At 50.9% G+C, this 26,426-nt stretch overlaps 1 protein-coding gene across 3 annotated transcripts in view; it reads right to left on the bottom strand.

Annotated features, from left to right (window-relative positions):
* Window positions 1-8,307: 8,307 nt before the first annotated feature.
* Window positions 8,308-26,426, bottom strand: part of SEMA5B (semaphorin 5B) — a 114,252-nt gene continuing 96,133 nt past the window's right edge. For 2 of the 3 annotated variants that reach the window (XM_082747158.1, XM_082747157.1), the window contains exons 7-22: window positions 26,078-26,291; window positions 25,015-25,300; window positions 22,541-22,676; window positions 20,985-21,192; window positions 20,677-20,884; window positions 14,048-14,165; window positions 13,726-13,907; window positions 12,607-12,750; window positions 12,248-12,395; window positions 11,914-12,139; window positions 11,505-11,723; window positions 10,908-11,078; window positions 10,667-10,816; window positions 10,299-10,343; window positions 9,652-9,857; window positions 8,308-9,427 (exon numbers count right to left, since the gene is read on the bottom strand). In XM_082747158.1, the coding sequence (XP_082603284.1) occupies window positions 9,269-9,427; window positions 9,652-9,857; window positions 10,299-10,343; window positions 10,667-10,816; window positions 10,908-11,078; window positions 11,505-11,723; window positions 11,914-12,139; window positions 12,248-12,395; window positions 12,607-12,750; window positions 13,726-13,907; window positions 14,048-14,165; window positions 20,677-20,884; window positions 20,985-21,192; window positions 22,541-22,676; window positions 25,015-25,300; window positions 26,078-26,291 (2,820 nt within the window). In that variant the 3' untranslated portion in view covers window positions 8,308-9,268. The remainder of the gene's footprint in view (window positions 9,428-9,651; window positions 9,858-10,298; window positions 10,344-10,666; window positions 10,817-10,907; window positions 11,079-11,504; window positions 11,724-11,913; window positions 12,140-12,247; window positions 12,396-12,606; window positions 12,751-13,725; window positions 13,908-14,047; window positions 14,166-20,676; window positions 20,885-20,984; window positions 21,193-22,540; window positions 22,677-25,014; window positions 25,301-26,077; window positions 26,292-26,426) is intronic. The other variant, XM_082747159.1, reaches the window with a different exon arrangement.

Here is a 26,426-nt window from a genome sequence, read left to right as displayed (position 1 = left end):
GAGCCTGAGGCCTGAACCACCCCCAGCCCCCCATAGTCACCAGCATGGTCACCATAGTCACAGAATTAGAGCCCCCGCTCCTTAAGCATTGGTCATCCTGTTGGCAGCTTGGGATGAGGAGAAAGGCCTTGCCTGAGTCCGTGTCAGACTGGCCAAGCGTTCTCCAGTGAATCATCTGGGGTGACCTAGTAGTGTAACTGGAGGCACAGGAGGACCTGAGCAGAAGGTTAGCTAGGACTAGAGCAGCTGGGCCCTAGGAGAAGTCCTAGGGCCACAGACACGGCCATTTGAAAGACTCTCCTTCGAGGGACGGAATCAGGCCTTGGGAACTCACAGGGCCGCAGACCAAGATAAGAACCCACTGCTTGGTACTAACAGCTGGCTGTCTCTTACCTAACAGAAGCTCCTCTTTTAGAATGTTGCCATTCTGGGGTGCCGGGATGTCTTCTTTGGGTGAGGGTCTGACTCTTGGTTTCAGCTCAGGTCATGATCTCAGGGTGATGGGATCGAGCCCCACAGTGGGCTCCATGCTCAGAGGGGAGTCTGCTTGAGATTCTCTCCCTCTCTCTCCCCCCTTGCTCCTCCCCCTGCTTGCATGCATGAGCTCTCTTAAATTAATTAATTAATTAATTAAAACTTTAGAATGCTGCCATCTTAGGAAACAACATTCGTCCAGTTGGCTCTCCGAGAAAGACATTTTCCCCAGTTCTGTGTGAGGGCAGTGAGTTCAGGAGGCTGATTTCTCCAGCAGATGACCCAGCCCTGAGTAGCCCAGCAGAGTCTGAGACACGTTATAGGTGGCAGAGAAAAGGCCCAGCGCCAGGGTGACACCACAGCACTTGGCTAGCAAAGAAAAGACAGAAAAAATACTATGTACAAGATTTTTTCAAAAGCTCTCGGATCATAGAATTTGGCAGGGATCCTGGGCCCAACCCTTCCATTTTATCGGCCAGAAAACTGTGACCCACAATGAGGAAGAGATTTGCTGAGGCCACACAGCTGGTGAGTGATAAAGCTGGAAACTCTGAGCTCTCAGCCGTCTGTCTGTCCAGCATCTCTCCCACAACAAATACCCAGAATGGCTACTATGGGACAGGTGTCTGTCCATTGCCAGCTGCCAAAGCAAGTTTGGGTCAATATCGTCTGTCCCCAGATGACACGTACCAAGTGAGACTACATTTTCTTTCTTTCTTTTTAAAGATTTTATTTATTTATATGTCAGAGAGAGGGAGAGAGAGTGAGTTCACAAGCAGGGGGAGCAGCAGGCAGAGGCAGAGGGAAAAGCAAGCTCCCTGCTGAGCAAAGAACCCCATGTGGGACTCCATCCCAGGACCCTGGAATCATGACCTGAGCTGAAAGCAGATGCTTAATGGACTGAGCCACCCAGGCATCCCTATATTTTCATTTTGAATATGGAGGCTTGAATTGTGCTGTATGACTTTGGAATCAGGACCTGGAAGCCAGCACCTCGTTGGAGAAGATCTGACCCTCACCCGGGGGTACCGCCTCTTGTCAACAGCACCTCCCTGGCTCTGTAGGGAGATCATCTCCTTGCAAGATCAATGGACTCTTCACCGTGAATGCATGAGGGTTATGATTGACCTGCTCAGAGACACAGCTGTGATCCAGGGGCCCCTGTACTCTGGGCATAGCCATCCCCCACTGTGGCCCGTCTCTGCCACCCAAGAAAGAACCCCTGGGTTTTGTTTTTCATCAAAACCTCATTTGCGGGTCACCTGGGTGGCTCAGTGGGATAAAGCCTCTGCCTTCAGCTTAGGTCATAATCCTAGGGTTCCGGGATCGAGCCCCACATCGGGCTCTCTGCTCAGCACGGAGCCTGCTTCCCTCTCTCTCTGCCTGCCTCTCTTCCTACTTGTGATCTGTGTGTGTGTGTGTGTGTGTGTGTGTGTGTGTGTGATATAAAAATCTTAAAAACAAAACAACAGTAACAAAAAACCCAAAAAACCTCATTTGCCCTGACAGGCAGCAGGGGCCCGTCTATATTTCCTTCTCCCAGAGAAATGAACCTCTCACCTCACACCCTGTGGTTGTTCTCACTCTTAGGCATTCCTCTTCCTTTGAAGAGCATAGGATGTGAGCTCCCTTAAGTCAAATCCCAAATAAATAGTTCCCCAGCCTGGAACTATCTTTTCTTCTCTAAGGTAACAGCTTGTTCAGGGCTTTACTTGGTTAGGGTCACTGACACCATGTAAGGTGTACAGGAAAGAAATATGTCCCCAGGCTCTATGTTTTTGAGCTTCATGTTGCTAACCGTGACAAGACTCATTACTTCAGGGTCATTCATGCAAAATCAGAGCAATTTTCATTTAAAAAAAAATCTGTAGCTCTATGTAAAAAATCCAAACATTTGGTGTCCAAGCAGGCATATGATCAGTTCGAGAAATATTTCAATCTTTCTGACCAAGGATTAATATACTTATATACACAAGAATTCCTTTTTATACTTTATATGCAAAGCAGTAGGGAAAAGATCACCACCTAAGAGAAAAAGTACAGAACACCTCCCTTAAAACATAAACATGCAAATGACCGATATGTATATAGGGGAAATGGTCCCTCACTAAATATGTTTAAATGAAAATTTAAGCAATTGCACTTAAAAAGCTTGATAACAAACACATGGATTCTCTGGGTTGAAATTCTGGGACCCTCACTGACTAGCAATGTGACTTTGGGCAAGTTACTTAAATTTATTAAACGTCAGTTTCCTCATCTGAGAGTTGGCCTGCGAATAGGACATTTGTCTAAGGATTGCTGTGAGAACGGAAGCAGGTGTCAGTGCTCGCCCCCTGATCCAGTGTTTAGAGGGGATAAGACTTATCAGTGTTGGCTACTAGGGTTAGAAATCGGAAAATAGGAATACACTGCTGGAGGGAGTGTGTTCTCATCAGCAAAAGACCTGGCCAGAGACGTTGAGACCCTTCACTCCTGGGAATTTATCCTAAGGAAATATAGTCAGAGATATGGATAAGAAGTTCCCTAGAAAATTTTGAAACAAATGAATGGTTTCAATAAATTATGATAAATTTATGTAATAGAGTGGTATATGTCTATAATAGAGTAAAAAAAAATGTATGTAATAGAATAAATCTATGTAACAGAAATAGAATTTATATAACAGAGTGTTTTAGGCCAGTATTTTTCAAATATTATGCAAACTTTTCAAAGTAAATCTTCCTCCATGGTGTAAACAAATGAAATATATAAAAACTGAACTCTCTCTTTCAAGGGGGGAAAGGTGGGGATACATTGGTACCTGTGGGGCTCTGCAAACAAGTCCTCTCTCCACTCCCTGACCCCTTCCTAGGGCAGCCCCTGAAAGGGTCTGAGGCTCCCAGAATTTTTAATAATGTGGGGAAATAGGGACATAACGTTACATATCAAAATCAGAACAATACCTCTGAAACCAATAACACATTATATGTTAACTGAATTTAGATAAAAAAATAAATACATTTTAAAAATCAGAATAAAAACCATGTATGTATCTTAATTTTATCAAACTCACACACAGCTATTAAAAAAAAAAAAACCTGGAAGAGAACATAATGAAATAAAGATGGCTATTTCTTGGTTGGATTTTGAGAATTTGTATTTTCTTTTTATAAGATTTTTGGGTTTTTTCACACCCAATTTTTAAAAAAAATTATTTAGTTACTTTATAGGGGAGGGGCAGAGGGAGAGGGAGAGAGAGAATCTCCAGCAGACTCCCCGTTGAGCTCTGAGCCTGGCAGGGCTCGATCTCATGATGGAGACGTCATTGACCTGAGCCAAAATCAAGAGCCCAATGCTGAACTCACTGAGCCACCCAGGTGCTTGTCCCAAAATTTCTTTAATGAACATGTACCATAGTTATAATCAGGAAAAAAAATCATTTAAAATGTTTTATTCCTGGGGCGCCTGGGTGGCTCAGTGGGTTGGGCCTGGGCCTTCGGCTCAGTTCATGATCTCGGGTTCCTGGGCTGGAGCCCCGCATCGGGCTCTCTGCTCAGAGGGGAGCCTGCTTCCCTTGTTCTCTGCCTGCCTCTCTGCCTACTTGTGATCTCTGTCAAATAAATAAATAAATAAAATCTTTTTAAGAAAAGTTTTATTCCTTTCTTTCCCAATATCTACCCAACATTCAGTTGGCAACAAGAGTTAGGGCTTGTCCGTTTGGTGCCTCCCCATGATTAAAAAAATAAAAAGTGTGCTATATCTGTATTACAAGGTATGCTTAAGTCGACCTATAGTGTTTTAATTACTACAATTATATAAATATCATGGTTGCACCAAGTGACAAGCAATGCACCAAGTGACAAGTGTTAACAATTATCTCATATTTGGAAGGAAGGGGTTGTGACAAGGATGGCACAGAAGAAGGGGATCTAGAGTATTTGTGAAAATTCTATCTCTTGACCTGGATGGTCATTACAAAGATATTAACCCTATACACAGTAAGCTATACTTTTGTCCTGTGTGGTTTTTCTGCACCTGTATTTTATTTTAAATAAATCATTTAAGAACCAAAAAAATGCTTTTTGTCCTTAGTTTTCTTTGGACCCAAGCTTAAGTCTTTCCATACACAGTTTTATAAAATAACAGTTTTTTTAAAAAGATTAACTTATTTATTTTAGAGACAGTGTGCATACATAGGGTGGAGTGGGGAAGGACATAGGGAAAGGGCGAGAGAATCCCAAGCAGACTCCACTAAGCATGGAGCCTGACAGGGGCCTCGATCCCACAACCCTGAGATCATGAACTAAGTCAGAATCAAGAGTTGGATACTTAACCGATTGAGCCACCCAGGTGTCCCTAAAATAATGGTTTCATAAAATAAATCTTCATATAATTTTTCATACAAATCTGCAAGGTAATCTGCCTGTTATTTTTCCTGGCTCTCCCTGGATGCATGCTCTCCTCCTACACTAACCTAGATTGTTGCTCCCTGGGCCTGTTGCATCACTGTCAGCCTGATATCTGTCCTCCTCCCCTTTCTGTGTTACGTCCCCTTTCCCTTGGATCCACATTTTCTTTGTTTTCTCTTGTTTCACCAAAATAAGAGTACATGTGATGTATGTTTTTTTTTTTTTAGATTCTTCATGTCTAAAAATGCCTTTATTCTACTCTTATGACTCATAGTTTGGCTGGGTATAAAATTTACAACCAAATATTATTTTTACTTTAGAATCTTGAGGATAATTTCCACTGCATTCTAACTTTAAATCTTGTTAGTAAAAGGTTTATACTATTCATATTCCTGAATTTTTTTGTCTGTTAGAATCTTCTGTTCAAGGCTGTTGTTTTGAAATGTCACATGTCTGTCTCTTGGTCCTAGGTGCTGATCTGAAGACCTTGTCTTTTGGTTCTGGCAAATTTTCCCATAGACTTTCTTTGATAATTTCCTCCTGTGAGTTTTTCAGTGTGCTGTTAGACCTCCTGGATTGATCCTTTAATTTTTTTAAAGATTTTATTTATTTATTTGAGAGAAAGAGATCACAAGCAGGGGAGAAGGATAGAGGGAGAGGCAGACTCCCTATTGAGCAGGGAGCCCCATGTGGAACTCAATCATGACCTGAGCAGAAGGCAGATGCTTAACTGACTGAATCACCCAGGTCACTAAGATTTGATTCTTTTAAGTCATCTTTGTACCCAACATCGGGCTAAAACTTACAACCCCCGAGATCAAGAGTCACATGCTCCACCAACTGAGCCAGCCAGGTGCCCTCGGTCCTCTAATTTTCTTTTCTTTCCTATTTTCCATTACTTTATCTTTTCATTCAACTTTTTGGGGAACTCCTTTTATCGTTAAATCCTTTTTATTTTTTACTGTTGTCATTTTTTTTTAAGTTCTAAGAGGTTTAATTTGTCCCTTTTATTTTATCTTATTATTTCAGGATAATAAGTATCCTGCAGTATCTTATCCTGAAGAATTATGGTGTCTTTGAAATGTTCTCTATATTTACCACCTCTGTTTTCATTGAGTTCCTCTTGGTCTTCCCTTCATGTTGGCACTTTTTTCTGATGTTTGTGACCCTTATCTGCGTGTTCTTGTTTATGAGTCAGGTGCTAAAAACTGACTCACGTTCTGTGTACTCGGACACTGCTTGTGTCTTCACTGTAAGACTGTTGCACAGATGACCAGCTGACTTATTTCTTCAAATTCTGTAGACTTAGCATGCTTCTTCAAAGAATTATCTTCCAATCTCCTGCCTAGAGGAGGGGATAGGGAGAAGCTTGGTTGCCAGAATCTTGGAGTTAGTCAAAAAGGAAACTGCTGTATCCCACCAATAATCATAGTGTGTTTCTTAACCCTCTAGTTGTCCAAACAGACTCCCACACACCCACTTTGCGCCTGATATCTCCATGTCCAGTCTAGTTCAGTCTCAAGGGAATATACTTATTGCCCTCTGTGGAGAGAAAGGAGTAGTGACTTAGGTTTAACACTAGAGAATGATGTCATCTTGAGGGTCTAGATGAAGCTTAAGCACAGTTTTTCAACCAACACCTCATTTTTAGGCTCCCACCTTAACCCCACCTTCCTGATACCAGGTCTTCCAATTTGCTGATTCTGAAATCGCTTAGGTGCTTAGGTTTGACCCATGCCCACTCCTCCAGATGATTTCTGTTCCTCTATCTGCTTTCTGTATTCATGTACTATGATTTGGGATTATAGCTATATCCTAGTTTTATTGAAAATAGTGACAGCTTTTGCTTTTTGTCCTCTTGGCTTTTAGAGTGATGTTGAGAAAAGAAATGTCTCATATCGCCATTTAAAAATCCCTAAGTCTCTGCCTTGGTCTTTACCTATAACTGTGTTTATATTTTTTGTTTTTTGTAAACTTCAAATTGTCTACAATAAACATGTATTACTTTAATGACAAGAAAACATACATACAGGGTTATCCAAAAACAAGATGGCCCAAGAAGGCCTAGAGTGCCCAACCCCACATTTCCCTTCCCCTTTGGCTGAGCCAGCTGAGCCTAAGAAGCACCTCTTCTTCATACCTCAGCTTCCTGACACTACACAGTCATCCAGGTGGCCTCAAACACCTGCCAGAGAACACAGCCTCCAGGAAGAACATTCTTGGCTTCCTCATCTGTGGGTCAGGGCTGGCTACAGAGCAGCTTTTGCCAACCACGCAAGCTCATTTGCAGGCAGTGTGGATCCCTTTAATGCATTCTGGTGGTCATGCGTCCAAAGACACAACAGTTTTGTTTTGTTTTGTTTTTATTAATAAAAAGTGAATTCAGTGTGTGTGTGTGCGTATGGTGTTTTTCCACTGCACCCATAGGTTTTTCATTCCCACCAGTGCCATTCCAGTCAATAGGGGGTGAGCATTAGCTAGTTACTCTCCGTTACTACTTCCTACAGACCTATCCAGTCCCTCCACTTGAACATACAAGTGGCCCTTGAGAAGTAGGCCCTGGGCCCTTGGACACTCTTAAGCTTCACTTGCTTCTACCAGGTCCAAGAGAATCAGAGACCTCAAGATCTAACACACCCTTGGTTCCCACAAGTTCTGCGCTCATGTTAACAGGAACCTGGTGAGAAACCCCAAAGCAGAAATACTCCTTTGTCCCCTGAGCTCTCTCTGATTGGGCTCCACCCTGCCCTGAGGACACCACTACTTAATTTGTCCCAGAAAGGACAAGGGATTATAGGACTGGGGCCCAGGAATGCGCTTTTCCTCCTCCTTACTCCTAGGATCATAGGCCTTAAAGTCTGACCTACAAGTGGAATTCGTTGGGAGTCCTGGGAGAATTGATCCAACCAATTAAGTTGGGAAATTTTGCTCTGAATTGAACATATCCATCCATTTATCTCTCTTTCTGACTCGGTGGGCTGAGGCTTCGAGGTTATTTTTACTTAATCCAGCAAAAACTATATTGGGCTTCTCCCACTTCACTGGTTTATTCATTGTTTCAGTCAGCTTTGGTTTTTTATTAAACTTAGCCTTATAAATACGTCATAAATTAACCTCCATCAATACTCTGTTGCTGCACTCATGCATTTCCATTCTGGAGCTGTTGTCCAGAAGAGCTACTAAGGGAACAGGCAGAAAAATCTCCAGTTGTGTTGCCTTTGGTGGACTTTGTGTTCCTACTTATGGATTTGTCCCTCATCTCTTTCCCAAAAAGGGTTTAGAGCAGCAAGTGTGTATGTACATATTGTCACCCTCTATGAAAGTCAAATTCTCTGTGGATCACTCCCCGAGCCCTGAGAAGACCACCTATTACCCCAGTGCACTGCTCGGCTTGACGAGCCCGCGCTGAGAGGAGCCCACACACATAGGCACGAAGACAGAATTCTATTTGGAGACTGGATATCATCTTTAATTAATAATGCCACAGTCCAACATCCTTCTTGTTGCTGTAGCATGTTGAGTGTGTATATACGTGTGTGTGTGAGAAAGTGTGTGCATATGTGTGTGTGTGTGTGTTCCTGAACAGACGAAGGGCCAGCAGAGACTCCCAAGCAGGTCTCAGCCAACAGCTCTACCGAACAACAATCGAAGACAGTCTCCATAGTGGCACGGAGGGTGGACTCCTGCCTCCCTTTCTCTTGGACCACAATTCCTGCATTCTGAGGGCAAAGCTGAGGCCTGCGCCAGCCCAGATTAAAGGGCTTCTTAGCAAAGATCGATCTTCAGTCCCCAGCCCTCACTGCCTCTGACCAGAGGAGGGATGTCTCCTGGGCAAAGCACAGACTGCTAGGCAAAAGTGGACAACCTGGGCCAGCCTTGGCCCCCAGGTCACACAGGGGCAGCACCACAGTGGCCCAGCCCTGGGCAGAGAATCCGCAGCAGCTTCTGGGACCATTTGCTTAGTTCCTCTCAGAGATAATCAGGGTGGAGGCTGGCCCTTCCTGGGGCCAGCCAGAGAGGGACAGCTTCGGCCCATGGGGGCCATGTGAGCCTCATTTCCAGCCCAAACCTAAAAGTCTGCTGTCCTGCCATCTCCACTCTCCAGCTCCTCTCATGCCCAGTAGGTCCACAGCCCACACACGGCAGGGGAGATCAGCACGGTAGTGGGTCGCAAGGAGGCCATGAGAGACCTGGGCTGAGCTGGAAGTGCCGCCATGTGCCAGCCCTCTCCCCCATGGTCACCGCCAGCCAGAGCTCTTTGAAGTTGGATGGGACCCCCGAAGGCAAGGCAGCAAGTTCTTGGCCTAGTGCAGAAGGAGAAAACCAAACTGGCTCCGCCGTCCCATTTCCATCTGCTCTGTGTCTCAAGAAGGCAAGGAGCCCAGGTCCCCAGAACAGTGTTATCAGCTGTTGGGGAAGCACCGTTGTCCAGGCGAGGCCTCGGGCCGGAAGCTGTGTTTGTTCAGCGGGCTGGGATAGTAGGTGGTTGTGTACACATTGGTCTGCTGCAATGGGTAGAAATTGGCTCTGTCATCGGGGATCAGGTTATTCTTGTTCAGGGTCTGTGGGAGAAGGAAGGAACCAGAGAGGAAAGGGTAAGGGAGAGATGGGAAAAGGGACAGGCCAGGGCAAGGGGATCAGGCACCAGGCAGTGAAAAAACATTCTGGCCGCTGACACAGTTCACACCACTAGGGCGCCCTCCCCAGTGCCCAGCCCAGTTCAGCCCAACTCAGGGCCAGAACCCAGACACCCTTCACCCCACAGTCTCTGTATGAAGGCTCCCACCTTGAACTCCATGGGCGTGTACTTCTCATTCTTGGGGGTGCCCCCACCCTTGTAGTGCAGGTGGTTGGGGGTGGCGGGGTGGACGAGTGTGGATTCCTGGGACTGACGTTGGCAGTGCTGGCAGGACAGGTACACTGCCAAGGTCAGCAGCCCGGAGCCCAGGAAGCAGGAGACACCTGTGGCTACCAGGTGGATGAGACTGAACCCTGGGAGAGGAAGAAGGAAGTGGTAAGGATAGGCCCACTGTGAAGAGGAGAGACTCCACTTCTGACAGCCTCCCAAGAAGAGGCTCTGAGACATAAAGGGAAGGGTTTTAAGGCCAGAGTTACTGAAAACAGGAAAGCTGGGCAGTCTGCCAGGGGCCTCTCTCACAGGACACCTGTGGTTGAGTAAGAGGAGGCCACCAGAGGGGGTGGAGCTGGGTGACTTTTCTTGAATACAGGTTTGGTAACTGCCTCCTAGTTGGGGGGCAGAGATGGAACCTCTTGGACCCCCCATACACGGTCCAGAGCAGCCAGGACCTCCACAAGGTTTGTCTCTCTGGAGCAGGAAGTGGAGAGACTCCAGATTTCAGAGCAGAGCTGGTCTCCTCTTTGGGGAGGAGAGGTGGAAAGACAGTGTCATGAGGTGGGGCAGGTTCCCTTTACCTCCACAGCCGGCGGACTCCTCCGTGCTGGAGGCAGGCAGGATCACTGTGGGAAGACAAGCGGAGAGGGGCTTGGTGTAGGTAGGAGAGAAGGCTCCCTCTGGGGTGAGGGATATCTCTAGGAGGACCCCTGGGTCAGCACGGAGCCATGGGACATGGTCGGAGGCCTTCATTCCACTCTGTCCCCACTCAGACTCTGTCTCTAAGAGAGGTCAGCCCATTCACTAGAGAAGGGGCAACAGCCCCAAACAGGCGTACCGCCCACCCTGGTGTTCCATTTGAGACTTACTAAGGTTCTTTAGAAGGGGAAGGAGGCTGGGAGCTCAGGGTGGGAAGGGCTGAGGTGAAGCCTTTGGCTTCAGGGCCTACCAGGAATCTCGCTGTAGGGGCAGGGACGGCTCTGGCTGCTGTTTCCGGCACAGGTGCTGGGCCCTGGGACCAGCTCTTCACAGTGCCGACTGCGGCTCTGGGCTCCATCCTCAGTGCACGCGCTCCACTCAGACCACGGGGACCAGCCTTCTGTGGGTTGCAGGCTGGCTTGAGTTTAACTGACCTGGGCCCCCATGAGGTTGATCAGAGGGATCCAGCCCTGGCCCAATGTTCTTAATACCTGGGCAAGCCTGTGTCGCACACAGTGCCTCCTCTGTGTGCAGACCAAGACAGATGTCCTCTCCTGGGGAGGGCGCGGGACTGGTGCAGGACCTTGTGCGTTGATAGTGGCCTCCACCGCAGGAAGCTGAGCATGGGGACCACGAGGTCCAGCAGGACCAGGCACCACGCACTACAAGGGGATGGGGTGTGTGAAGGGGGCTGTAGGGGCAGGTGTGACCCAAGACAGACTTCTACCCTATCCCAAGTTAGGCCACTCTGCCCCCATCACCTGCACCCCCACCCCCAGCCCATTTTTAGGGACTGCCCCTTCCTCCTCAGGGGTCCAGAGGGAAATGTAGGATGCAGAGGAGACATCAAAAACCAACCCCACTGCAAATCAAACCTCTAATCTGGCTAACCCGTTAGGGGAGAGAAAAAAGTGACAGGGAAGATGAGGAAAGGACCCCCCCTCTGCAGGAGTAGGTGGTGTCTGTGGTCAGGCCACAGACTTGCTCTAGGGCCCAGTCTACAGAGTTGGCAAAAAGAAGAGGTCATTTGGTTACGAAGTATGGCCTAGTGGGTCTCCCAAATGGGGGCTCCCTGAGCCCAGGGTCACCTGGACAAGCCTGGGGGTTACAGTCCTGGTACTCGGCTGCGTCGCCTACACACGGCAGGCCTCCATTGCGGGGCTCCGGGTTCGTGCACGTTCTCTTGCGGACGCGGAAGCCCAGCTCGCAGTCCCGGGAGCAGGACGACCACGGGCCCCACGCGGCCCAGCCACCACTCACCGAGTGCGGGGAGGTGCCCCCGCTGCGCAGGAGATCCTCCACCAGGGCTGGGTGGGGCACGGGTGGGGAGACTGGTCTCAGTGAGGAGCACACCCCACGGCCCCACTCCCGCCCCACAGGCCTCCCGGCTCCTTCCAAGCCATGTGATCCACCTCCCTGCTCTCTGTCCGACTCTGGCCTCCCCCAGTCCCGCGCCAGCGCTCTGGGCCTGGGAGGGTGTGGGGCGCGGCGCTGTACCGTCGGTGTCGCAGGCTCCCGAGCCGTCCGCTGGGCAGGTTCTGGTCTCTGTCCTCCTCCTGCCAAACTGCAGGCCGTGGGGGTCGGGCAGGGGCGCGCGGCACGTGAAGCGGAAACGCTGCTCCTGCCGCGCCCCACCCTGAGTCACGTTCACCGGCAGCCACGGTGTCCACGGCGTGTTGCGCCTCACTTCTGGGCAGCCCTCCGGATTGCACGTCTTGAATTCCTTGGGATGGGAGCGGGTGCTGTCTGGTGGACCTGCAGCCCCAGGCCTGCCCTGCGGCCCCGCCTCCCCCCACCCTTCCCTGGGGGCAGGTCCTCGGCAGGGCCTCACCACACCACAGCCAGGGCAGGAGTTGCCGTTCTCACAGGAACGCCGCCGCGATTGCACGCCGCCCCCACAGTTGCTGCTGCACTTGTTCCAGGAGCCCCATGACGCCCAGAAGATGGGCACCGGGCAAGGCGTGTTTTCGTTACAGAACCTGAGGGGAAGAGTGTTGGGGGGGGAGCAGTCAACGCACTAGGGAGCAGGCACCCCTTTCCCTAACAAGAGGTCACTGGGAGTGCAAGCCTGAGAAGGACAAGAGTCCACTGGCTCACTCGTAGAATCCAGGCCACTTCCTAGGGGGCCGGGCAAGTCTGGGACTGCAGGGCTAGCTTGCCTCCAAAACCTCTGGCCACGCGCTCGCTCACCGCTCCTCCCGGCTCTTGCCCACGCAGATGCGGCCGCCGTGGCGGGGCGCGGGGTTGCTGCAACTTCGCTGGCGGACCTGGAATCCGATCCCACAGGACGTGCTGCATAGGGCCCACGAGGACCACGGGGTCCACGCCCCATTCCTGGTGGGGTCAGAGGGGACAGAAACAGGTGACCCTCCGACTTCTAGCTACTCAGATCTATCTATATCTGGGCGGGTGGGTTTTATATTGCTATTAGACAGTGATTCTGGGAAATGGCAGCTCCTAGCCAGGTCGGTTCAGGCAGACTTATTTATTCGTTCCTGTATTCATTCATTCCTCAAACATGTGTTGAGGGCCTTTTTCCAGGGCTAAGGGCATAGAGATAGGACCCAGGGCCTGGAGATACTAGTGGGGCCAAAGGACACATTCTCTAGAAAAGTCTCCATTTGCCTTTTCAATATGCAAACTTGGTTTCATCTTTCTGGGTTGCCCAACCCTTGCACTCACACTCAATGCCATGCTCTCTCCCCTGTTCTCCAACATCCCACGCTTTGCTCCAATCTCAGACACCACTCACTATTGTCTACTTTGACTCCAATTTTCAAGTTTTGGCTGTATCACTTACTGACTGTATGAGCCTAGGCAAGTTACTGAAAATGTCTGTGCCTCATAAAACTCTTATCTTTAAAATGAGGATAATGATTGTATTCCTACCCCATGAGGTTGTTTTGACAGTTCAGTCAATACATGTGTAGAGAATTGAGTTATTTTAAGAGAATCCAGGGTCATACTTAGAGAGGATGGCAATCCAGGATGGGCACCAGCTCTGCCTACTGTACCACCATCCTATGCTATCCCTCGTGTTTGGAACAGCAAGGCTTATTGAGGCCATGATCTGTGACGCTGGGCCTGTCCAGCCTTCCTGTTTGTATCAAGAGCCCCCACAAGGCAGAGACTTCTTTCCCACTAGAGTGGAGGGCTCATATTTTAGCCACCTCTCCAGTTCCCTGCACCGTTCTGAAGTGGCTTCTGTCCCTTTGTGGGAACACCTGTCTGGGGATGCCCCATTTCCTCTATTCTACCCCAGCCCCTTTTCCAGTCCAAAGCAGCCACCATCCAGGTATCTTCACATACCTGGAACAGTTGGCAATGTGGATGGCTGGCCCCAGGCAGTCTCGTCCCCCACAGCGGGGTCGGGGGGAGTCACAGGCTCGAGCCCGACAAAGGCAAGAGCCTGAATTGTCCCCATCCAAGTGCTCGCATGGTTGCCATGGTGACCACTGGCCGAAGCCCCCATCCCGAGTCACGTTTCGAACCTGCAGATACACATCAGTGGGTCAAAGGAGGCAGGGAGAGGGAAGATACCAGGTCCCAGGGGACACGCGGATACTGATGGAGAGTCATAGCATGAATTGGGGGGAGAGGTCCCAGGTGGGGAGCATGAGAGGGTTCTCACAGGACACGCTGTTATGTTCTGGGTCCAGAGGCTCATGTTGGAGCTGTCCTCAAGTGTGCTGCACCGTTGCTGCTTCCCGTCCCAGCCGCAGTATGGGTCCCGTGCCCCCAGGCACGCCCTGCCAGACAGAGGTCCTGAGACTCAAGCCTGCTGGCCTCCCAGCCTCACCTGTAACCCATGAGCACACCTCGCCACTCCCCTCTGGGGGCCCTGATCCATCCAGTTGCCCTCCAAAGTAATAACTAAGCTCACTGAACACCTTCTGTGCCAGGAATAATTTTAAACACTTTATGAGCATGAGTTAATTTAACACAACAACCCAATGCAGGAGGTACTGTTATTATCCCCATGTTATATAGAGGAAACCCAGAGAGCTGAACAAGGACTCAAACCTTTGCCTTCCAGGGCCCACACACTTAACCTTGCCTTCCCCAAGCCTGGGTGTCCCGTGTTCCCCATCTAGGCCCACAGGAGAAGATAAGGGGAACAGAAATCCAAGACAGCAGTGCTGTGCCTCTCTGCCAGACACTATGAAGATAGCTCCATAAAACACGAGTGATGGATGAGGGACGGTCCGGCTCAGGGTTCTCAGCCCTGGTTGCACACTAGAATCACGAAAGAAGCTTTTAGAAAACACCAATACCTGCCCCGTCCATACAAAAATGTCCAGGGAGGAAGGAGGAGGTTTTAAAAGCTCCTATGTGATTCTAATGGAAGCCAAGGTGAGAATTACTGGGATCCACAACACCACATTTTCATTGTATAAAGGAAGAGACAGTCACAGAGAGGGAAGAGGAGTGTCACCTAGATCACATGAATTACACATGGCAAAGCTGGGGCTAGAGACTAGAATTCTTCTTTCTAGGAGCCTAGACTTCTTGACCATGATTCTTCCACCATGCTCTTGCCTCCCAGCTGGAGGCTGTGTCTGACTTCACCCACTGAGGGAACCTAGCCCCATGCCTCAAGCCACAGGCATAGGGTCAGGGAACACCAAGGCATGGTCCCCTCCTGGGCACCCACATGCCTGTGCTGCTCAGCGGCAGGAACCAGAGTCTAGTGCGTCAGCATCATGAGAACGAGTGCAGGCTGCCAAGAGAGGGAATCACGTGGCTCACATCCCCTTTCCCGGGCTCTCAGGGCTGGTCTATCTGCAATGACCTAGAGAAGGTAATGGTTCACACAGCAATGAATGTCCCGGATGCCTCCACTTCTCACGTTCTAGGGCTCCTCTCTTCCCTTTCTCCTTCAGATGTATTCATTGTATCCTTTATAGTTTTTCTTTTAAAGATTTTATTTATTTATTTGTCAGAGAGAAAGGGAGAGAGAGAGAGGCAGCACACAAGCAAGGAGAGAAGCCAACAGAGGGAGAAGCAGACTCCCTGCTGAGCAAGGACCCTGAGGTGGGGCTTGATCCCAGGACCCTGGGATCATGACCTTAGCTGAAGACAGACATTTAATCAACTGAGCCACCCAGGCATCCCATCCTTTGCAATTTTTTCCCCCAAAGATTTATTTATTTATTTATTTGACACACACACACACACACACACACACACACAGAGAGAGAGAGAGAGAGAGAGAGAGAGAATATTCTTTGCAGTTTTTAACAACAACAACAGCAACAAGTTAATGTTGGGGGTCCCTGGCTGGTTCAGTCAGAAGGGTGTGTTATGCTTGATCTCATGGTCATGCGTTTGAGCACTACCTCAGGTGTGGAGATTACTTAAACTAAATAAACACATAAAACTTTTATAAAACAAATCTCTAATAGTAAGATTTCAAGGAGGAGAAAAAGAGTATGGAAATTATGGAATCAGAATTGGCTATTCATTGCTAAGTAAATGGAGTAACAGATTCTGGAGCCTGAAGGAAGTACCCTCTGCTGGGATGAACCCACTGCCAACCCCAGGGGATTCTGGGTCCCTTCTGCCTCCCCTTCCCAACTTCCACCCCTTTTACCAGACTTGGCTGCTCCCCAGCAGTGGGCCTGCAAGACAGGGTCTAGAGAGAGCACTGGGAGTAGGGGCAGAAACTGGAGCCCAGGAAGCAGAATAGGCTTCAGGTAAAGGGAGGTGGGGGGAGTCCACACCATGACGTGACTCTGCAGAGGGATTTTTGATGGGCCAAAGAGGCCAAGGATGTCAAAGGTGAAAGGAATCTATGAAGGAGTCAACGGTTTTCTCTTTTTGGTGTCTCCAGGGTAGAATCTTTCTTTCCTCTCAAAGCTTCAGGGAGAGTCTCCCGTCAGGTGAGTTCTTTATTTTCAGTGGAGTTCATTGGACCATGTCAGGTTCCAAAGAGAAATAAGGTTATATGAGAGAGCTCACCAAGCGGGGGGTGGGGCTTCCCCTTGTTGCCAGAAGCAGCTGAAGATGCTGCCCCTTGCTCAGGCAGCCCATGACCTCATTTAAGGGGGGTGATGCCTGGGGCTTCAGTGGGTGAGGCCCATGCTGGACCCTAGCAAGCACACCATCACCTGCCCGGGAATCCAGAATGCTCATCTGTTACTCAAAAATCTGTTTTCATTTTATTGACTCAAGGACAATTTGTGTAAATTGTACAATATAAGTGTGTTCGTATTTTCATTTGGGGCCACTGGTTTGATGCGGGGGGTGTTTCACCAGCAGAATGCATCAAACTAGACACCATGGGACTAGATACAGTACATAGGCAAAGTAGTCCCAGCAACATGTGGTTTCGAGATTCTGCTCTCTGGCTGATGCATGGACCAAACTTGCCGCTAGCAAATCCAGCCCATCAGAACTCACTGAAGTCCACACTCCTGAGGGTATTTCCATCAGGTCTCAGAAGGCAGAATCAAACTCCAGAACCAACTGACAGGGCGCTTCAGAAGCAACACAAATTAAATAAAAGAGAGCCTTGACTAGGGATGAATAATAATAATAAATAAAATTCTACTCATCAGAAACTAATGTCTGTCAGTAGAGAAAATGGAGAAGAGCAGAAAATTTGAATCAGTTTGTACAAGATAAAAGCAGATGATTCTTGAGGAATGCAATTTTGCCTCATGCTACTTCTTTCATCTATGGTCTAGCCAGTAGACTAGACTTTTGACGTCAAATTGGAAACTCCTAGGGATCTTTTAAAAAGCTTCAGCAAACAAAATACCCCCCCCCCCAATCTCTGGGCATTAGGGACCAAAGTTGGCTCAGCCACTGGAAGCTTTTAAACACTCCCCAGGTGATTCTCAGGAACAGCATGGTGGAGAATTGTTGTTCCGGGGCCATGTTGGTCAGGGCTCCCAAGCCAAGAGACCAAATGCCTTGTCTTTCCAATCCATGACAGAATAAGAAGGGAGGGAAGAAAAGCCCAGACTGGCCCCAGAACCCTGACTTGGGGTCCCTTACTCTCTCAGCCGGCTCTCAGTTCTCCCAGACAAGAAAGAGACCAGATTGTCCACAAACATGCCTGCTCTGCCGTTCCCCGATCCTGGGCGCCTGATGGGGCTTACACGACTTCCCCAGAGCCAATATTCAAGCTCTTTTCCTGGCCACATTTGCTGCTTTTGGCCCAAGACCACTCCAAAGTTTATAGAGCAGGGAATGTTCTTAACAAAATTAAAGCTCCAAGGAGAGAATTAAAGCGTGTCTGCCTGCAAAAAATGGGTATCAGTTGATTGTTCCTTTCATAAAAGCGGCCATTAGACCAATAAGATATCACCATGTCTTCTTTACTGCAGTGTCTCAGGCAGCCATTACAAAAGGGAACAGGTTCATTCCGTGGGCTGGGAAGCAGGACAGAGACGGATGGTGTAAGTTGAAGAGCGGGCAGATTCCAGCACCGGGTAGCACTAGTCTCACAGCGGGAGCTGTCCAAGGTGGAGATTGGGAGCAAGTGGCCATCATTTCAGATGGCCAAGGAGGAAAACCCAGATTTCCTATAGGGAGTGAGGCACCTTCCTGAGCCAACCGGTATAGACACCCCCACACCCCCTCCAGTGCAGCATGAAAGGCATGCTGAAGGGAGGGAGGAGGCGGTTCACACATAAAACACTTGCTTTGCAGAGCCTGTCAACAGCTCATTCCCTCTGCCCCACCTCTTGTGGGCCTCGATCTCTCTCTGGCCAGCCCAGGGTCCTGGGTATGCCCCATGGGGCTGTGATTTGCCTGAGCCAAAGGAGGGGGCTGGAGACAAGCCCCTGGATTCTGGGCAGTGGAGGGGCCTGAAAAGGCCTCTGCCAATCCACCCTCATCCTCCTGCCAGCTTTGGAAGGAATGAGGTAAAAAAGCATGAAATGTCTATGCTAGGACACGGTAAAACCTAAAACCCTGTGACAACCTGCCCCCAACAGCACAAATTCAGATATAGTGTGACAGTTGGCTTCCAGACTCCGGGGTGCACAAGGTTGGTGACTACAGGGCCTCACTCTGGTCATTTTATTACCGTCGCGATCATGAGACCTCACATTTTCAGATCCACCTAGAGCCTTACAGCAGCGTCTCACTGTACATGTCAAGCACTCTTATCTCAAATTCAGGAATCCAGAGAGGGTGAAAGTATCAGATTCCAAACTGACCTTGTTCTACCTTGCGGTTCCACCCGGCCACGGGACGCAACCTCCCTGTCCCTTCTCCGCAGCGTCACCTGGCGTTTTCCTTCCCCTGGTTCCCCTGCAGACCCTCGTATCTGGCCGGGAGCCACGCTAGCTCACGCTGGCCAACCGTCTTGTCCCCTTGACAATGCCACTCACCACTGTCTGATTGATCTTTGTCAAACACCTAGTCATGCTGCCTATCACTCTCCTCCCCGGCTCAAAGACCACTTCAGTGCCCACAGGCGAAGGTTCAGATCCCATCTTCCCTTGGCATTCCCAGCTGGCCCGAGTCCCCTTCCCCACTCCTCTCCTGCACCGACCTCCTCTCAGGCCATATGATTAATGAGCTGAAGGATCAGTCATGTGTGCAAGGCCACTTTGTGCCTTGGGCTGGACGTGGCCCCCTGGTGAAGTCTAAAACCTACTGGGATAGTAGTGGGTTTGCCTTCAAAGATTTACCAGCTCCTAAGCAACAAGACACACATGAAAAGTTTAATAACAACACAAGAGTTGAAGCAGAACACAAGGTACGGGGGAAAGGCCATCAGCAGAGAGCCTGCGATTCGTGCCAAGCAGTGCTGCCTGAACTCAGTGTGACAGGTGCTGAAGCCCCCGAGAACCCAGGCGGCTGCAGGGCCCCGCCATGCATTTGTGGAGATAAGAAGGGAATAAGGACGCCAGCTACCATGCGCGAGCACTTCCTGAATGGAATTCCCAGTCCTTACAATATCTCTGCCAGAATGAACTATCATTTGCTCCATCACAGTTTCCTCCTATTTTCCCCTAAGAAGAAACTTCGAAAGTTGAAGTAGCTTGCTCAGGATTGTGTAGCTGGGAGATGACGGAGCTGAAGGAGAAGTCCAATTCTGCCATGGGAGCCCCGCTTACGATGCCCCACTGTCCCTCCCCACATGTCCACTACCAGACATCCACAGCGCTGGGGGAAATGAGTGTCCTGGGCCCATTTCATCTTGTCTCCCTCCTCCCACATCCACAGTCCTGCAAAGTGCTTTGAGCACTAGAGCTTGGTAAATGTCAGGTGTTTTGTGGCTGGAGCCAGGGGTTGGGGCCGAGGGGAGCCTAAGTGTCTGCTCTCCCTTTCTTCTTCCCTGGTTGCCACCCCATGACCATCCAGCCTCCTCCCCGGGCGTCCGGCCCTCTGCTCAGCTCCTGGCACATCCCACAGGGACTGGAGAATGACCCTTGGCAGCAGGGGTACCATGTGTCTCTCAGATCTCGAGGACAGATGGGCGCGGCCAGGAAGCTTCTGGGTTGCAAAGACCACGGGAGCCGACATGGCTGCGGCTGTGCCAGCTAAGGCAGCTTTTGATTTATCTCGAAAATGAAGGGGCACCGCTCGGGGGGCGCTTCACATGGTAGGAATCAGAGATACATTTCCATTTGGCTTCGGAATAGGTTTTTGTTTTTCCCCTGAAATGCCAGTGCCGTTATTGCCAAATTCATGAATCCACTTGAAGCTGAGGTCCCAAAAGCAGTTGGGAAGCAAATACAACCAACAGCTCCACATGGTTCCTGATCCCCACCCCACCCAAGCCAGGTCTCTCTGAAGGAAGAAAAGCAAAATTCTGATGCTGACTCAGAGAGAGAGTCCTCTCTGATCTCCCCACACATCTGGGTAGTAAGTCCTGTGGTTTCAAAGATAAAGACCTTTCTCTGGATTAAAGGGGTTGAGAAGTTAGAGACGGCTGACAGGCCTGAGCTGCGGGGTTGACACAAGGAATAGAGCGGCCACCCTCATTTGGGAAAGCACACACCTTTCCCGGGCAGTGATAAGTGGTATATGCAGACTAGCCCAATTAACCTTTACAAAAAGCCTGCGGATATTTTATGACCCGGGAATTGAGGTTAAGTGACTTGTCCAAAAGCAAACAACTGGAGACTGGGTCAGGAAGCCACCCCAGGCGGCTTCAGAGCTCTGCCTCTCTAGAGCCACCTCCGAGGTGTGACTGGCAGGGCCTAAGCCTGGAGAGGGCCAGGGCCAGGGCCAGGGCCAGGGCCAGCCCGCCAACCCGCCCTGCAACACCTCCCCCACTCCCCGGCCCCGGCTTACCCCTGGCTGCGGTAGGTGGCGCACCTCTCCAGGGGGACCCGCAGCACGCCGTCGCTCAGACCCACGAAGAGCGCGCGTGCGCTGTGCAGGATGCGCAGGCTGCGCAGGGGCTCGCGGCGCCCCGGAGGAAGGACGTGCAGCTCTTCTAGGTAGCAGCCACGGAGGCTGCGGCTCGCGGTGGACAGGGCCTTCAGGATGGTGCCCGACTCTGGAGGGGCCAGAAGAGGGGGGCCTTGAAGGCCCAGCCCCGGCCTCGCCCCTCAACCACCTCCCGACCCGGGACAGGGCCCCGCGCGCCGAGGGCTCACCGGTGCCGATGTAGAGCACGTGGTAGAGCGTGTCCTTAGCCTGCACCAGGTCCACCACGAGGTGTGAGAAGCGCACGCTGTCCTGGGTGACACAGGGCTCGGGGGTCACCGGCTGCACAGCCTCGCTCATCAGGAACAGGCGCTGCGCGTCCTGCAGACTGCGCTCCGTCAGGTTCTCGTTGGGGCCCACCTCTGGCAGGGTGCCGCACTACAGCGGGGAAGGCGTGGGGGTCACGCGGGCCCAGCCGATGGGCCGCCCCGTCCCCTGTCCTTCCTTATCATAACCCAGGCGCCCGCGGGCAGGTCGTGATTACTCGATCCCGGCCCCGCCACCCCCACCCTGATATCCTCTCTCCGTTCCCTGCAACCCCTTCCTGGGAGGAGAGATGCCTCTTCCTTGAGAACTAAGGGAAAATGAGGCTGGGAAGATGCAGAGGAGGGACCTGCGAGGGACAGTGAAGGGGGGGCGGGGGATGAAAAAGGGGCTGGGTTATCGAAAAATGAATCCTTTGAGTGTGGATATCAAGTGTCCTGAGATTTTCTACTGTTTCTGTAGGTGCTTCTCCCCCATGCTGGGCCACAACCTGCCTTCCCGATCCTGTGTTCCTACCAGCTCCAAGTTCTTGTGCCTTCTAAAGCGGAGCTGGAGGGCAGCTACCATTTATGCAGCAGCCTGTCAGGTGCGTGTTTAACCCTTGCACTTATCTTTTTTTTTTTTTTTTAATATATATTTTTATTTCTTTATTTGACAGAGAGAGATCACAAGTAGGTAGAGAGGCAGGCAGAGAGAGAGGAGGAAGCAGGTTCCCTGCAGAGCAGAGAACCCGATGTGGGACTCGATCCCAGGACCCTGGGATCATGACCTGAGCCGAAGGCAGAGGCTTTAACCCACTGAGCCACCCAGGCGCCCCCCCCCCCCCGCCTTGCACTTATCTTTGAGGTTGAGAGTGTTATCCCTAGTACCAGATAAGGGTAAAGAGATTCTGGGAGGTTCGGTGACTTGACCCATCCATCAGGATGATCCCACTGCAAAACTTGAGGTCTTCCCATACTCCATACTGCCCGGTGGGCAGGAAGTTGGATGGATTCCAAAGTTAACCATCAGTAGCTTCTTTTGCCTCATGGCTCTTTCCCCTTCTCCATCATAGCACTAGGGATGTTCCCATCACCCATGGCTGGACCCTGACCACTCCTGGCACTCAGACCCTCCAGGAAATAGTACCCAGGCTGGGTAGACTGCAAGCAAATTCCAGCTAAAAATCCCCCAGTTCTGACCAGACAGCTTGTAAGTGCTCCCCTAGTTCCCTACATTGAGTCTCCCTGGAGGTGTGAAGTCACGTTTAGAGATCGCTCAGAGCGTGCTCCCTTGCTCTGCATGCCACCCACTCTCCCGCTCTCACTCCACTGTGCTTGGGAATCTTCGCAGACCCCACAGATGGGTGCAGACCAGCACGGATGGGTCGGTGTTTGCACCAAGCAGCTGGGAATCAGCTGGGGGCTGGTTATCTAGGGAAAGCTGCTCTGTGAGGAGAGGGAAAGGGGAGGAGAAGCTGTACCTGGAAGTTGGGGATGGGGTTAGCGATGGGGAGCCAGGCAGCCCTGGGGTTCTCCTGGTAGCGAAATGGGCCATTAAAAGCCTGGGAGATGGCGCTGAGGTTGAAGGCGCAGACAGCAGAAGCCGCAATGCTGTTTCTGAAAGGCAAGAGGTGGTGGGATACTGCCCTCCCTGTGGGCATTGGTGCCTTAAACCCCAGTGGTGGCCGTCCAGGCATGACGTGGCACAGCTCCGAGGCCTGCTGAGGACCTAGCACAAGACCAGTGCTCTGCACACCAGCGGTGTCACAGAAGGAGGGCATGCAGTCCTCGCACTCTGGAAACCCTGGGAAAGGCCCCCTGAGGAGAAGCCCTCTGGGAGAATTCTGTGCTAGCTCCTCACCCCTTTCCCTTCTCCAGTGGGAGGGTCAGATAAAGTTAGTGTTTTTCAGACATTTAATCTGGAGTCCACTGTCAGAAATATGTCCCAAGACAACATGCACCCGAGCACACACATCTGTAAAGCATTTTCATGAAACAATACCCTTACCAAATGCATTGTACTCCACTCTTTTGATTCCATTTTATTCTGCTTTTTTCATTTTATTTGACGTTTCAAGCTGGTTATCAAACCACTGATTCCTGCTGCTGCCCACCCCAGCCTGGGCCGGACAGCCTCGTGAGACCTGTTCAGTCCCAGGATCAGGCGTTTCTGGGAGTCCGATGTGAACAGGTCACAGAACCCATAACATGCCAACAAATGTTTCCAGTTCTGTTCTCTGCATTTATTCCCTCTCCCAAAGGTGTCCATTACCCTCCCTGCCCTTTCTGCCTTGCCTCAGCACCTCCATCACCTCCGTGGTTGCTGTGCTGATCTCATGGCTGCCCTTACTACAGCCTGTCCAGTCTCGTGGAATCCATTCTCCACACAGCAGCCACGGTGAACATTTCAAAATACGCATCCAAGCTAGTCTCTGGCTGGCTTCAAGCCCTTCAATAATTTCTCCTTGCTCTTAGAATAAAGATCAAAACGCTGAAGCAGTCTCTAAGGACATAATTCTTCCCGTCCCAGCCCCTCAGCCTCCTCTCCTGCTTCTCCTCTTCCTCACCCCCCAGGGTCCTGCCACACTGATCTCGACTAAGTTCCTGACATTTCTCTCTTCCCACTCCAAAGCTCTGAGTATGTTGTTCCCTTGGGCTGAAATGGTCCTCTCCCCTAGTTAACTCCCATTCATCCTGTAAATGGCACTTCCTCCAGGAAGCCCTCCCTGATCACCATCCCTCCCTCCACACTGGCAGAGACTTCCCTGAGCACTGCCCTTTCCCTTTGTAGCATTCAACACAGTTAAAACTGGATGTTTAATAACTCCCATTTCTAGAAGGTAAGTCCCTTAAGGGCAGAGCCAGCTTTGCTTTTGCTCACTGGTACCCCTGCTTGTGACAGGCACCACCACAACAGGCACCTGACATGGAGAAGGTACACAATACAGAAACTATTTCCAATCCATGCCAATGTCATCACTTTCTCCCCATGCCTCTACAGCAGCTCCTGCCCCTGCCTCATGGCTGTCCCCTTTCTGGTGCCAACTGCCGGACTGGTCACTAATTCCTGGTTGTTGGCTCATGGCCTGCATGGACTGTGATGCCTGGGTGTCCCTCTGCCTTGGATGGTCTCTCTGCTCCTGTTTCCCAGTTTTACCCTCATCCTGTCCATCCCCTCAGACTATGCTTCCTGTAGCTAGCCTGGCCCTCCTCCAGTCCCTGCTACTGGGGGCCCAGGGTAAGCACACAGCACTCTACGCTCACATGTTTCCGAGGTCCTCACCAAGAATCCCGCACAGAGTTCTGTACGACAAATGAGTTCCTTGGTCTCTGCTGCCTGTTCAGCACTCTGTACATGACAATCACCTGACAGGGTCAGCCTTTACACAGAAGGGGATGAGGCGAGGAGGGGCTCGTGATCTCCATGAGGGCTACCCTTCCTTACACCCAGGAAACAAAAGGGGCTCCGAATCCCAGCCTGTGTCTCCCAGTGCTGGCAGGACTGCCAGAAGACTCTGCTGCTTAGGTTTAGCAGGATGGTGGAGTCCTGAGGTTGGAAGGGACCAGAAAGAATTCTCTCTGAGTTTGCCCATAGGGTGGCTGCTCCTGGACCCTCCCAGGGCTGCTATCCCCTCATCCAAGGCAGGCCATTTTCCTTTCTCCCCCAGCAGTTTCTTCCCGCACGGAGCCATAATCCAACTCCACTTACTTTCTTCAGATCTGGCCTCAGCCTGCCCTTCAATAATTCAGAAAAAAGTGCTCCCCCCTCCAAAGGCAGCAAGCCACAGCAAGGGAGGAATGTAGGATCTGGGAGCAAGTTTACCCCAAAGACCGGCTGGAGCGCTATTGCACTCCCCACTTTACAGAAGGAGAAACAGAGGCCCAGAGAGAGGGACGTGCCCAACCCCACTGGTCCGCGAGGCGGAGAAGGGATGGCAGCGGGCCAGGGACTCACACGTTGGTGGTGAAGACCCCGTAGATGAGGTCCTGCTCAGGAAGGTGGAAGGCACTCTGCAGCTCATTGTAATAGAAGGGGACCTCGCCTGGGCGGGAGCAGTTGAGCCGGGCCTTCATGAACGTGGTCCACGTGTCCTCCAGCAGGAAGCGGCCCCCCACGTCGTTCTTGCACACTCGGGCCACCCGGGAGTACACAGTGCGTCCACAATCGTGCTCCACCGCGTTTTCCCGCAGGAAAAAGTATGCGAACAGTCCTATATCATAGGCTGCCACGAAGTTTGGCTCTGCGGGGCAGAAGAGGAACAAAGGGGTGGGTCAGGCCAGTGGGGAGGAAGGGGAGAGAGTTGACTTCTGTTTTCCCAGATGGGCATCCTGACACTCCTGGACAGTTGGCGGACCTGAGGGCTCTAGCTAACCCTGTTCCCACCTCCACTATGAAGTTATAATAATAGTTAATATGAGCTACTGAGCCCTCACTGCACACCAGACATTATTATAAGTCCTGTAACCCTTTCTCCTAATGAATTCCCAACTCCTCCTCAGCCCTCATATCCTCCCCTCCATTTGTTCTGGGTACACCTGTGATTTCATTTGAAGTCCATCTCCAATGTACTTTATATGATCCTCTTAACAACCTATGAGGTAAGTGCTGTGATTATCCTCTGATTACGGATGAGAACATTATGGCAGAGAGAGGTCAAGTACGTGCTCAAGGCCACACAGCCAGTCAGTGGAGAAGCAGGAATTCAACTCCAAGGGAAAAGAAACTCCTACTGCCCTCTCCTAATCTGTTCTTTCCTGTAACCCTTTCTCCTAATGAATTCCCAACTCCTCCTCAGCCCTCATATCCTCCCCTCCATTTGTTCTGGGTACACCTGTGATTTCATTTGAAGTCCATCTCCAATGTACTACTGTCCTTGGTGAAACATTGGCCCAATTCTGGGCATCTCAAGGGAGGAGGTGTGATCCCTTTCAGAGGCGGGCAGGGACGAGGATCGAAAGGGGTCAGGGCAGGCTGGCTGGCAGGAGATCCCCCCACCCCTGGGCCTGCGCCCCCTTACCATTGAGCCACTTGGAATTATACTGGGCCGTGCGAAGTGGTGGCCTGCTGCCCAGGCTGCGGTAGATGGCGGGGTCCCGACCTGAGAAGTCAATGACGGTGGCCGCATAGAGCTCCCCCTGAGAGGAGATGACAGCTGTGGAGTTGTGGCGCGGATCGTAGGGGCAGCGGGCCACACCATTGATCTTCTCTATGGTCCGGCTGAGGTTCCCCACCTGGGGATGATGGGGAGATAGGGGCACTTTTCCCTGAGACCCAGGGGCTGCATGTTCTCCCCTCCCCACCGAGCCCCAGAGTTTGCTTCTTCCTGGGTCCCTGGTCTCCCTGTCTCCAACCTCTTCCTTACTCCC

The sequence above is a fragment of the Mustela nivalis genome (genome assembly GCF_964662115.1).
Source record: "Mustela nivalis genome assembly, chromosome: 1".
NCBI lineage: Eukaryota > Metazoa > Chordata > Mammalia > Carnivora > Mustelidae > Mustela > Mustela nivalis.
The sequence above is the reverse complement of the archived record's forward strand: the minus strand, read 5'-3'. Positions and strand labels throughout refer to the sequence as shown.